Below are 13,580 nucleotides of genomic sequence, written 5' to 3'. Positions count from 1 at the left end.
CAGAAACCACATCCAGCCCTCATTAAGCGGGTTCTGTAAGAATTCAGCGATCGCCACAGGTGGTCTGTCTTGAGAGGCGAAGTAGGACTGCAGCACAGGATAAAGCTTCAGCACTCTTTCGACAGCCGGACCTAGGGACAGCCACCACGTCTTGCTTGTCCCAAGGATCGTTGCGTCCTCAGCAAAGTCGCAGAACTCTTTTAATTGCTCAGTTCGGACAGTAAAGATGTGGTAATGTCCGAAAACTTTCACAATAAAGCTCTCGATGTCACAGGGAAGGGTATCTGCAGCAGTTTGGAGAGCATTGTGAGCGATGTGTGCAGCACAGCCCACTCCCACTAACTCGTTGGTGGAGGCCTAGTTTAATTTGAAAAAAAACGCTGTTCACGCCAGCCCTAGCTCTCCCACCAAAGTTGGTGTTGGTGTTGTCAGCACAGAACCCAACAACTTTGTCAAGCAGGTTAAAAGCTCAGAGACTGCGACTGACCTCCCCAACAAGAATGTCGGATGTCTCACCTGGAACTGATGTGAATTCCAGGATTTTCACCCACACCCCCTCTGTATCCTTGAAGTAGCGGATCACGATGGGAATAAGCTTCACCGCTTTGTGATTGGATGCATCGATAGCCACCGAGACGTGATGAACCACTCCTAGGTCTGCCTTTAACAGATCCATGGTATGGGGTGAGATGACGCTCGTCATGATCGCTTCGGCCTTGGTTCGTGCACAAGTGAAGCGTTCGTCGTAAAACTTCCTTATCAGGCCCGCGGTGCAGTCCGTGGACCTGAAACTTTGGTTGTGGTTCACCAAATGATAGGCAAAAGTACCCTCCTCAGCAGCCCGTTTGAGTTCAGCACTGCCAGCGCTAACTTTACTGAAGTAAGTGGCCACACTGCTAGCCCCTGCCCCTACCCACTGCTTGTGGTTCGCTGTTTTGAGGTGGTCTTTAACATCAGCACTACCACCATGAGCGATGGAGAAGGAGCACTTACAGTGTGTGCAGTAAGCTTCATGTTCAGCACCCTGGACTTCTCGGAGAAAGGGGTAAGCAACCTGCAAATCTTTTGAAAATGAACATTTTCTCTTCGGCATTGTCGCGTAGTAGTTGACAGCCGCTAGCAAAAAAAAACGTTATAACGCGGCCTCTATATTGCAACATTGTACAAATAGATACATTGCAAGGTTGACTGTGCACACAACGCACATTTATGCTGAATTGCTAGAAGCTTTATTGACATCTTGTTGGCTATATATGATCACTGTAACCGGGACAGTTTGTTCGTGTTTGGTGTAAACCGGGACATTTCAGCGTCCCGACGGACCTTTGTCGGGACTGGGGACATGCAACTCAAAATCGGGACTGTCCCGGTCAAACTGGGACGTCTGGTCATGTTATCCCATCTGTTTCTGGGTTGTAGAATTTTTTATATCATAGCAGCCTCTCTTGGTTTATTTCATCGTTATAGTTACTATACTGTTTCTTTATGCTGCACAAAACACACACAGAAAGCCAATAGCTGTGGGCTGATGAGGAGAGTCAGTGCAGCACACACAGGGCCCAAACCATCAGAAAACAACTCCATGGGTTTCTTTATGTCTCCACACTCTGTGGCTCTGGGGCCCCGCTCGTGCAGGCCAAAGGCCCCTGCATGAGCTTCTCCACAAAAACAAACAAACAAACAAAAAAGGACAATTTAAATTGAACATAACTTGAACAAGAAGGAGCCTGTGCGGGCTCAGGCCCCTGGAACACCTGATGGAGTCGCTGTGCCTTTGGAGAGAGAGGAGGTCTGCCTCACCTTGCTGAGGGGTCCATTAGGAGCCAGACTAGTTCAGTTTGGGTTTTGTTTTCTCTCTCTCACACACACACAGGCCTTAGTTACTGCCCTACTCTCCATCTTTTGAGTATATTGAGGGTTAAGCGAGCTGGGAGGGTAGCCTGGTACGGATAAATATTTTTCTTTGGCTGTGTAGGTATATGTATGTGCAATTAGTCTTAAGTGATCAATCTCATTAAATCAGTCTCATTAAATTGAATCGGTCTCATTGAATCGGTCTCATTAATAATACCATTAATTTTGGTGTTTAATAATAAATTACCAAACAGCTAAATGTATTACTTACCGTATTACAAAGACAGCCAATAGCACTTATGTACACTTTCGAGTTCTTTGAAATTGTGTGACTTCAAAAATATTGGGAGCAACAAATAAACACAGTTTCAATAATAATTGCATTATTATAACAATGTACATTCAATAAAGTCAGCAGATATATACATATAAGCAAGCATAAACGTGTGTGTGTGTGTGTGTGTGTGTGTGTGTGTGTGAGAGAGAGAGAGAGAGAGAGAGTGTGATTGGAATCTTATCTGAGGTATGTGTATGTGATTGTGTGTGAGGGAGAGAAAGGGGTGTGTGTGTGTGTGTGTGTGTGTGTGTGTGTGTGTGTGTGTGTGTTATCTGAGGTGTGTGGGTCACCACGTGGCTTGAACAAAGAATTAGCACGTATTGCTAATGAGACAAAAGAATTAGCCGTGGTGGCTAACCCACTCCCTATAACATTACCAAATTCACTGAAATCTTGATGAGGTCAAAATATGTGTAATAAGGAAATTAAGGATGTTAGTAAGGATAGAAGAGAGCATGCACGACTTATCCTTTAAAACAACACAGAGAGAGAGAGCCATGTAGAACTCAAAAATAAGTATGCACAATTTAAACAGTTCCTGAGTTTAAATTCACACTACTTCATAAAGCTAATTCCTAAGACTAGTTTCTGCCCAAAATGCCAGTCTTACTTAGTATCTTGCTCCTATACAAGATTACGCCAAGATGTCCCGAAGAGACGGAGTTTCACAGAGCTCGTGGAGGTTTCTGTAAAAGCGCAGAGAATTTCTTGGTCCGACACTTTGTCGTTCGTGAAGAAAAGTCTCTGATCAAACAATGTGCACAGCTATTTAGTCAGAAGGAATCCGGTCGCTTCTAACTTTTAATTAAACTGCTTTGGGCAGCAGTCGTAACGTTACTTATAATGAACAAATCAAAACCGGTTGTACTCAATCTGAGTGAAATAGTGCGATTTAAGTAGTTTTACCGTGGCCAATGGTAAACGAAAAACGCGCTGAAATCTTCTTTCTTGCCAGGCAGAAGTTGTGATTTCGGACGGTCCAGTGAGAGAGTGCCTCTTTTTGTGTCTGTTACCGCGTGGTTCCAGAGCCAAAGAGAAAGAATGGTGGATTTCCGGGTCACTTATAGACTCATGGAGGAAGTGACGTAGGTAATCCCGCCCAGGCGTGACGTAGGTCAGCGGGGAAGTTGGTTGATGGGATTTGTAGTTAAAAAAAAAAAAAAGAGACTGTGACTGGCTGTCCCTACAGCTGTAAAAATATTTATAAGTATAAATATTTTGTGCATGTATAAAATAAGTTCTGCAGCTGTAACCAAGCATAACAAAGTAAAATTTAGACTCATCTTGCGAAACAAAATGCCTCAGAGCATGGACAAGATTTGTATCAGTGATTTAATTTGCAGCTGGATCCTATCCCAGCTGACTATGGGTGAGAGGCGGGGTTCACCCTGGACAAGTCGCCAGATCATTGCAGGGCTGACACACAGAGAGACAAACAACCATTCACACTCACATTCACACCTACAGTCAATTTAGAGCCACCAATTATCCTAACCTGCATGTCTTTGGACTGTGGAGGAAACCGGAGCACCCGGAGGAAACCCACGCGGACATGGGGAGAACATGCAAACTCCACACAGAAAGGACCCTGTCGGCCGCTGGGCTCGAACCCAGAACCTTCCTGCTGTGAGACGACAGCGCTAACCACGACACCACCTTGCCGCCCAATGTTCACTGGTCATTCTTGAATTCTTTTTATGTTTCCCAAAATCCACTGTATTCTCAGAGAACACTCATATGTCCACTGTTGTGCAGACAGGCAGTGAGAGAGGACCCGCGTAGATCGTGCAAACTGGGCTTTAAGCACCTTTATTTTCCATGTCCTTACCTCGGACTGCTGCGGGTAAGAGTCTTCAAAGTGTCTGTTTTTGTTAGGGCATTTTAAATTGCCACTTTTGCCAACCACAACGGACTTGGAGCAAATGAGACACATCGGTCTTACTGAGCTCGTTGCAGGAAGAATATAAGCATACTCTGCTGTCCACTCTGCTTGGAAGACTCAGTTTTCAAGATCAATTTCCCTAATTTTCCATAATGCTATATTTCGCCTAAACCTGCATGCTTCTCTTTACTGAGCAACCTACACAGTATAAGTCAGCAACACATAGGACCCATATGACTCTACTGAGCTGGCATCATTATGCCTGATTAAAAGTCTCCCACTAATTTCTTTTTTTTTTTTTTGAGTGAAGAAGTGTTGCATTCTGGATGGAAGCCTCTTGCGGTCTGGGTTTGAACCAGAGTCCACCAGTTGTTGACACCTGCTGTATGGTTTATGGATTCAACTTCAGAATTACTGCTCTCTCTCTCTCTCTCTCTGCACATGTGCTGAGTGAGTGGGCGGAGCCAGAGCATTGTGAATGAGCATGGAGTGGTAGCCGCTGTGCCGGGAACGAGTCTTCTATTTATCTATCTATCTTTTCTCTCCTTATATTTAAATTTTTTTTCTTACTTCATGGTTTATAGTATATTTTGCTTGGTTGTGTAGCACTAGCACTTGGGTTTTTTTGTATGTTTCCCAGGAGGGTCTGCTTCCAGTGTTTGAGTTGGGAGAATGCCAGGTCTAGGTGCAGGGAGTTCTGAACAACTGACACGGTGTCATGCTGTTAAAGTAGCACTGACTGCCAGTGTGGAGGATTATAGCTTGGCTGCGGGAGAGGTTGTGGGACATAACATTTCTCTCAGCAGCTCGAATGAACAGCACAATTGTTTTGTTTTTGAGAATGGCTGATTGGCAAATGATCTGATTGAAAATGGAGTAATGGTTGCTGGCGTTTTTACCTCTGTTCTTCTTCTCTCCACCTCACCAAAGAAAGTCACTCTGTCAAATGTTCCCCCTTTCATAAAAGATGAGGTTTTAGAACAAATCTTAGGGCATTATGGCAAACTGGTGTCAGGAATTTAAAAAATTCTGATCGCATGTAAATCCCCTCGTCTGAAACACACAGTGCGTTTTAGATCTTTCATGTACATGATACTAAAAGATAATAGAGATGGTTTGGATTTGACTCTAAATGTAAAGGTGTGTTCTGTCATGATTTTATCTCAATATGTACCAGACAAATGACTCGCCAGAGTCAGCATCGAAGTTCATGTGTCTTTTTACTGGAGCACTTATGGTTTTTACATACAACCTTGTGCACACAGATTCCCCGAATGCAATGCAGCAACCAACTACGGGTGTCAGTAGGGAACACAATACTATACCACATAAACTACAATACATGATAAGGTGGACAACTTTAACGATGTTATCGGTGCTACAACAAGCATATAAAATGAGGTCCTACCTAATAGCGGAGCTTCCATTCAAATGAAAACAAACATGCAACAGATGATGGACTTTGATATGTTTCAATTTCAGTTTTATCACAAGATGATAAATTTCTCCAAACTCATATGTACATTATTCTTTTTATTACTATAAACTACAGTGTGCTTTAGGGATTTATAGCAAAATGTTTTGAAAACAAAAGATAGACGATTCATGAAAAGCTCAGCTTTTTCATGAAAAGATTCAGCTTGTGGCTTTTCTTGTGAAAGATTTCTTCGCCTTTCTCTCGCTCTTTCACGTCTTTCCTTTTCTTCCTCTGTCAAAACTCTCTTTCTCCTTCCGGTTTTGACTTCATCTTTCTCTCCTTGGTGAACTTGTTCTGACATCTTTTTAAAGTTTGTAAAAATGATGATTATTTTGTTGCGCTGTTTGAGTTGTTCTCAGTGGAAAAACCTGATAAATATGAAATTATCTGTCGACAAAAATAAGTCATGTAGGCGCGCCTGCGCTTCTAGTTCCTGCCAAAATCAAACAGCCAATCAGGATCGCGAGTGAGACGGATGGACAGACGGACGGATGTACACGGCTGGGATCCCTGTGTGTCCATGAAAAATTAACTCGATGGGTTACCAGATTTTCTTAAGTATGGCACTCCGCTCGGCCCATGCGAAAGCTCCGCTACAAAAGTCACAAAACCTTCTTTGTGTAAAGACTTTTTCCAGACAAGTCCATACTTGTAAGAATCATCTTCAGGTTACACAAAACAAAATGATTGGCTTTATCCTTAGCTCCTCCCCCAGGACTCCTATAGGGTTTACTGAGTTCAAACAAGTCAACATGTTGCCAGTCTATCTCCGAGTCAAACAGTTACAACTCAGTCACATCCACAACATGTTACATGGTAATGCTCCGAGATATCTCTCATCTTCTAGAAGTGTTTGGAATACCCGCCATGATAGCTGTTCAGGTCCCATGTCCCTTTTTGTTCCTTCTGTATCGTCATTTGGCCATTCTTCATTTAGGTTCACCGCCATCACTGCCTGGAACCAACTACCAAGTCAGTTACAGTCCAGAAATGTTTTACATAGTTTTAAATCCAATATCAAGAATTTTTTATTTGATCAATTAGTTAATTCTTTGTCAATGTTTTTCTTGATAGTGGGGAGACGGTAATACCTTTGATCTATTTTTCTGTTTGAACAACCAAAAAGAATGCAAAAATGAACCATATTTAAGACAGATTGAGTCTTGTTTACACGAAAGATGGTGTCTGTTTGTCCCCCAGGTGGAATTATCACGTGATGCGTGATGTCATGCCCAAGGGATCGATTGGAACAGCAAGAACAATTCTTTTGTTTCTGCTTTACACTGAACACATTTGGGTTTGAGATCAAAAGATGAATATGAGCCGATAGATCAGAATTTCAACTTCATTTCCTGATCTTTACATCTAGATGTGTTCAGCAACAGAACACGACACCTTTGGAGGCAGACCACCCAATGGTTAGGTGAGCAAAAGTATTGGGACAGAAAGTCTTAAGTAAATGAGAAAAACAGAAGAAGTGCCCTTGCTGTTTCAGCGCTTTCAGAGGGGTCTGTATAAACACGAGACATGATGACGAGATTAAAACTAATCACAGTGGAGACCGATTGATCGTCTGAAACCAAATAACAAGGCATTTTTAATGTCACTTTTCATAAATGTTCCTCAGGTTTGAATTGCTGGTCTTTATCAGGCTTTGTTTTATTTTTATACAGAAGTCTTGTGTTACTTTCTGCTTATTAGACTGAGATTGTTGAAGAGGTTCTGTGTTAATTCAAACTGGATATACAGTCATCCATATCCACTCCATATTATATTAGCATGTACACTTCCCTTAATTTGTGTCTGTAATAATATCTGTGTTGTAGAATGATGAAGAGAAAGAGATCAGACTCACCAGAACCCAGCTGTGTGTCCATGAAGAGTGACTGGTCAATGGAACCCCCATATAACTTCAGAGACAGAGACAGTCCTGCTGATCTGAGGTCAGTATAGTGAGGTGTTTTACAGCACTGTTCCACCTGATCAAACTCACTGGTGTCATTGTGAAGCCCTTCATGAGCTTTATCAGGTGTTGAAGCAGTAAAACACTAAACTGTGCAGTGCTGCAGCTCTCGGACTGGCAGTGAGGGGAAACTGCTGGAAGAGTTCAGTTCAGCCTGCCGTCCCTGAGCTGGAGGGTCTGTGGTGGCCTAAATTTATTTTCACAGATGCATAGCCAGGACAGCAGAAGCAGCAGATAATAGGCGACTGTTAATTCATCCATGCCTACCCTGGTGAAAAATAAATGTGCTAAGTGTACTAAAATTTAGCATACTTTTGTGTACTTGAAGCCACACTAATCATCAATATACTTCAAGTGTGTTTATGATTAGTTAACTTGAGGCATGCTATTTTGGAACAATTAATTTTGTACTAAATATATTTTAATTGTAATTAAATTGTAGAAAAGTGCAACTTGAAGTGTATTTAGTGTACTTTTATGTGCTAAAGTGGAACAACTTAAAGTATATTTTGTATACTTTAAGTATTTGACTTTATATGTACTCGGGGATTAAAGTATTCTGGCCCCCTGCCAGATTTCCGGCGTGCAGCGCTTGACTGCGGGCAAAAAAAAAAAAAAATTATATATATATATATATATATATTAGCCTAGTAAACTAGACCCACCCGCCTAGCGGCCAAAAATATTTTTGCCTACGAGTGGGTCTAGCCTCGCACCATATAAACAAAACCCTCCGGGCATCAAATCATGCCCGCCAATCACAACGCAAGGTTTTTGTTTGGATTCTTTGGGCGGGCTTTTGCAGGAGTGACGACAAGGCTGCGCGACGCTGGAGAAAGCACAACAGGAAAGATGGCTACGGCTAGTGAACAGCGCGCGTTTGACTCCGCTTTGGAATCAGTTTTAGAAGAATTAGACTTGGAGTTTTTGTTGAAACATGAGCAGGAAGAGGCTCTCCGCTCATTCCTTTTCAAGAAGGACGTTTTCACTGTTTTGCCGACCGGCTATGGCAAAAGTCTGATCTACCAGCTGGCTCCGCTCGTAGCCAAAAGGATGGGGCTAGTTTGTGCAGTACGAAGAATTAATAAACAGCTTTGAAACATTACTTTTTGATTGTTTCTTATTTTCCCGTTATTTTAAATTTAAGGGAAATTATTTCACCAAACACCACTAAATAAAAATAAAAAACTCTCAAAAACAGTTTAAGCAAACCCTTGAAAAACACTTGAAAAAAAATGAGTGTATGTTAAGTATGTGGTGCAGACTCCAAACTTCTTAATATCTAGAACCTGTTTATTAATTAATACGCATTTTGAAAAATTATTTATTTCAAGGCCTCCCCCACTGCTTTCTGTCGCTCTGGCTACGTCACAGTCACTGTTGCGCTGATTGGTCAGAGCGTTGGCCTACACGCACAGAGACAGTTTGAAAGACAGCGGGTTGTCCCTACCCACCCACTTCTGAAATGTCTACGACCGAGGCCAGACTAAATATTCACATTTAGTCTGGCTTGCCAGGCTATATATATCATTAGGAGGAAAAAAACGTTCGATAACCCCATGGCTTTCGAGTGTGTTCGTTCTCTGCCAATGATAGGAAAGAAGCGCAACTCTCCGGTTCTGAAACTAACAGTATTAGCCAATCAGAAGTAAAACGGGGCGGGTCTTAACACAACATGCCTCGAGCAACTTCAGAGTAGAGAGAGTGGCATTTCATGGAGTGGGGACGATGCAGTATATGAAGCCAGGGGAAAATACCCTCGCCATAGATAAAGGTCTGAAGAATAAATGGCGCTGGGCATGGCTGGAGGAGATTGGACGAGATGGCAAGCCATTTAGCAGTTGGTGTAGGAAGTTGAGGGAGCCAGGCGCTTGCTTCTGCACGCTGTGCTCCAAGAAGCTCATATATGCATCCAGCGGCAAAAAGGTTCTTCCTAGACACGAGTCAGACCCTGCTCACAGAGCAGTTGTTCGCGCTGTCCCACACACGACGCGCTTACCAGGAGCAACAACAACATCTGATGTACCGGCATCCATAGCTGACCGTGTGTGACTTGAAAATATGGGTGTGCACATTTCCCGCAGAACACGACCTCTCCTTCACGCTCGCGCAACCCCTGGTCGATCTGTGTAAAAAAAAATAGCGGAAGACAAAATTGCACTAAGTAAAATGTCCATTTCAAATCAGCTCGCCAGCTATTTTAACACTCAGGGGATAACACCGGAGTTCAAACGGCAAATTTCCACCAAATTAAAAAACAGCATGTTCTCCCTGAACGTGAACGTTATAAAACGTTATTGAAATGTTGAAATTGTTGAATTATTTGAATTAAAACTGTTTAAAAAGTAAACCACTGTCCTTTTAATGTACCCTAAATTAAATGGTTACAAAGATTTTATTTTTCCAATGCTAGACTGAATTTCACATACCCTTGTAACAGTTCACCTTGTGATTTGTAGGTCAATTTGTAACCTGTTAAGGACAAAGCTTAGCAGCAAAACTTGATATCAAAAGAAATCCTAAATGCTACATGTAGCATATTTTGGTGAGGTGCACTTTTGCCATCTACTGGCCGTTTTTGGTATTGCATTTTCAAAAGTCAAACTTAGTCTGCAATCTTTTTGACCCTGTGAATGTGTTCATGTCGCATATTACAACCCCTGCAACCACATAAAACATATATATGCCTATATTGTGTGCCAACTCTTCCAACCGACCGGCCATATGGTGAATAGAGTCGCTTGCATGAGTCTAAAAAGTTCAGGCTAAGGATTTTTTTTTGCTTTAATCCCTGTGTACTAATATATGCTTAATTAGTCAAATTAAAGTGTACTTTGTATTATAAGTACCTTAAAATAAGTACACTTTTTAGAAATTACACATAACTTTCACTTAAAGTATATCTCATCTCATTATCTGTAGCCGCTTTATCCTGTTCTACAGGGTCGCAGGCAAGCTGGAGCCTATCCCAGCTGACTACGGGCGAAAGGTGGGGTACACCCTGGACAAGTCGCCAGGTTATCACAGGGCTGACACATAGACACAGACAACCATTCACACTCACATCTACGGTCAATTTAGAGTCACCAGTTAACCTAACCTGCATGTCTTTGGACTGTGGGGGAAACCGGAGCACCCGGAGGAAACCCACGCGGACACGGGGAGAACATGCAAACTCCGCACAGAAAGGCCCTCGCCAGCCACGGGGCTCGAACCCAGACCTTCTTGCTGTGAGGCAACAGCGCTAACCACTACACCACCGTGCCGCCACTTAAAGTATATTTTAGTGTAATATATTTCTATAAAGTGTAATATAGTATAATTATTTTAAAGTGTGTTAAAAGTGTTAGCGTGAAAGCGTGATGTTAGTATACTTTTTATGTATTTACAAAAAGTACAATTTGTGTAAGTACATTTTCAATATACTATTGAAAATATGAATATACTTTAAATACAATAAAGTACTTTTTTTTTTTTTGCCAGGGTAGGCCTACTACACTACCGTTCAAAAGTTTGGGGTCACCCAGACAATTTTGTGTTTTCCATGAAAAGTCACACTTTTATTTACCACCATAAGTTGTAAAATGAATAGAAAATATAGTAAAGACATTTTTCTGGCCATTTTGAGCATTTAATCGACCCCACAAATGTGATGCTCCAGAAACTCAATCTGCTCAAAGGAAGGTCAGTTTTATAGCTTCTCTAAAGAGCTCAACTGTTTTCAGCTGTGCTAACATGATTGTACAAGGGTTTTCTAATCATCCATTAGCCTTCTGAGGCAATGAGCAAACACATTGTACCATTAGAACACTGGAGTGATGGTTGCTGGAAATGGGCCTCTATACACCTATGGAGATATTGCACCAAAAACCAGACATTTGCAGCTAGAATAGTCATTTACCACATTAGCAATGTATAGAGTGGATTTCTGATTAGTTTAAAGTGATCTTCATTGAAAAGAACAGTGCTTTTCTTTCAAAAATAAGGACATTTCAAAGTGACCCCAAACTTTTGAACGGTAGTGTATGTGTGCTATTCTCCATGCTGATAGGCTGCTGACAAGATGCATGCACTCCCCAGGAAGTGCATGCGACTCGCAAGCTCAGAATGCAGAGAGCTGTGTGACGTTGTGTGTGCAGCAGCGAGAGGGACTTGTGTCGACTGCAGTGATCTTCAATGTGAATAAAAATATTTACGTACATGTAATCTGTTCAATGTCCCTCAGGTAGACTTGGTTAAAGTTAGTCTACTGAATGCTATTTGAGTTCATGCAAGAGCAACATGCCAAACAGCAGGAGTTTAAAAAAAAAAAAAGTAACATTAGATTTTTAGGCTATGGCATTACAACAACCTTCTGTAAATGGAAGCTGACCGTCTATTTCTACAGGAGCAGAGGTCTAATTATAAAGAGAAAACATGTTTCATGTGGATTTTCCCCTTTAGGTTACGATATGTCTGAAAAGTGACAGGCAGTAGGGTCTATGATTGACCAAGGGACTGAACAGTTAGCCTACGCTACCAAATGCCAGCTGACTGACTGAGAGAACTCTGTATGAGATTTAGCCTGCGATAACCTAAATTTAAACAACGTAGACCACAAGCTATGCAATACAATGAAAATAATAATGGGCACTGGCCATGCTAAAAGACTGCTCGCATTCTCTTGTAATAGCTAAAGCAAGGCTACTGTACATTTCACTCGCGTTACAACATCAGACTCATTTTGAGTTATACAGTCTTACTTAAACCTACCCATGTTATTTTGCCAAAAGAGGTGTTAAACCTACCTGTTCCGTTTCTTGGATGTCCTGTGAATTCATTTCTTCCTCCACAGGCTGAGCCATGTTTCCAAGCGTCTTTGTTGGGTGGGTAGCCTATGTTTTGGTTATATTCCCAACCGAACCACAGTAGGCTAAACTGGTTTTATGGCAGGCTTATTACAAAATAAACAGTCTAATTTGAGGTTTATAAAACAGACAGTAATACATTTTAGTTGCAGCACATTTGAAGCAGCTGTCGGCCTACGTTGGATTTAACACAAGAGGGCGCATTTGGACAAATATCGGCAAAGACCAATATGATGAGGCCGATACTGATATGGACCGCAAAGTGAAAAATGGCCGAAAAATGGTCGATATTGATTGATTGATCTTTATTGTCTCTATGCAGAGAAATTTGTCTTGGGCTTACAGGGCATTGGCATCACACATAGCACATATAATACAACAACATATAACATTATCACAAATAACAGATACCCCCCCCCCCCACACACACACACACACATACACTGTCCACTCCCTACACACGCCATAAAAAACCTCAGTCCAACAGTTATTGCACAATTCTCCTCCAAATGTTTAGTCAAATACCTTCACATAGGCAACAAAGCAGCACTCATAAATACACAGCATATTGCACACTTCCCTACATCGCACAATCCCCTTCTGAAGATAATAAACTTATTGCACGTTTCTCTAAATATTGCACACCCCTCTAAATAATAGATAAATACCCCCACCATCCCCTTGCACAGTTGCCCAGTTGACATGTGCACCTTTCTACCAATATTGCACATCCTGTTAAAATAATAAGTATCCCCTACAAGACCATTGCTCTGTTATCTTGTCACCTGCAAACACCCTCTCTCTATCTATTCAACTTGTTGTTAATTAATTTGATGGACATGGGTACCAGGGAGAATTTGTATCTGTTAAACTTACATACTGGCATCCTATACCTTCTGCCAGAAGGCAGAAGCTCATACTCATAGTGTAACACGTGTTGGATCAGCAGAAATTTTTAACCCCTGCCTCCTGACTGTCTCTTCAAATATTTCTTGCAAAGAGCATGGGGGCTGTGTGCCCATTATTTTCCCTGCCCTCTTCACAAGAGTCTGCAGTTGTGTTCTGCCTTTTACACTTAAGTTCCCAAACCATGTTGTAATGCCATAACGGATGACAGATTCAATAGTGGCCCTATAAAACAAGAGCATGATGCTTTCATCAACACCATGCACCCTAAGTCTTCTTAGGAAGTGCAGCCGTTGACAGATCTTTGAGCAGAC

At 41.8% G+C, this 13,580-nt stretch overlaps 2 protein-coding genes across 5 annotated transcripts in view; both read left to right on the top strand.

Moving 5' to 3' along the window:
• Positions 1 to 13,580, top strand: part of LOC132886321 (NACHT, LRR and PYD domains-containing protein 3-like) — a 719,980-nt gene that overhangs the window by 339,549 nt on the left and 366,851 nt on the right. The window lies entirely within an intron of this gene.
• LOC132886187 (NLR family CARD domain-containing protein 3-like) overlaps positions 1 to 13,580 on the top strand; it is a 28,661-nt gene that overhangs the window by 7,342 nt on the left and 7,739 nt on the right. The window contains exons 1-3 of one of the 4 annotated variants that reach the window (XM_060920756.1): positions 752 to 1,045; positions 6,751 to 6,973; positions 7,377 to 7,493. In XM_060920756.1, the coding sequence (XP_060776739.1) occupies positions 6,966 to 6,973; positions 7,377 to 7,493 (125 nt within the window). In that variant the 5' untranslated portion in view covers positions 752 to 1,045; positions 6,751 to 6,965. Of the gene's footprint in view, positions 1 to 751; positions 1,046 to 6,750; positions 6,974 to 7,376; positions 7,494 to 13,580 lie in introns of those variants that run through there. The other 3 variants (XM_060920757.1, XM_060920758.1, XM_060920759.1) reach the window with 3 other exon arrangements.

This window comes from Neoarius graeffei, chromosome 5 (assembly GCF_027579695.1).
Source record: "Neoarius graeffei isolate fNeoGra1 chromosome 5, fNeoGra1.pri, whole genome shotgun sequence".
Lineage (NCBI taxonomy): Eukaryota > Metazoa > Chordata > Actinopteri > Siluriformes > Ariidae > Neoarius > Neoarius graeffei.
The sequence above is the reverse complement of the archived record's forward strand: the minus strand, read 5'-3'. Positions and strand labels throughout refer to the sequence as shown.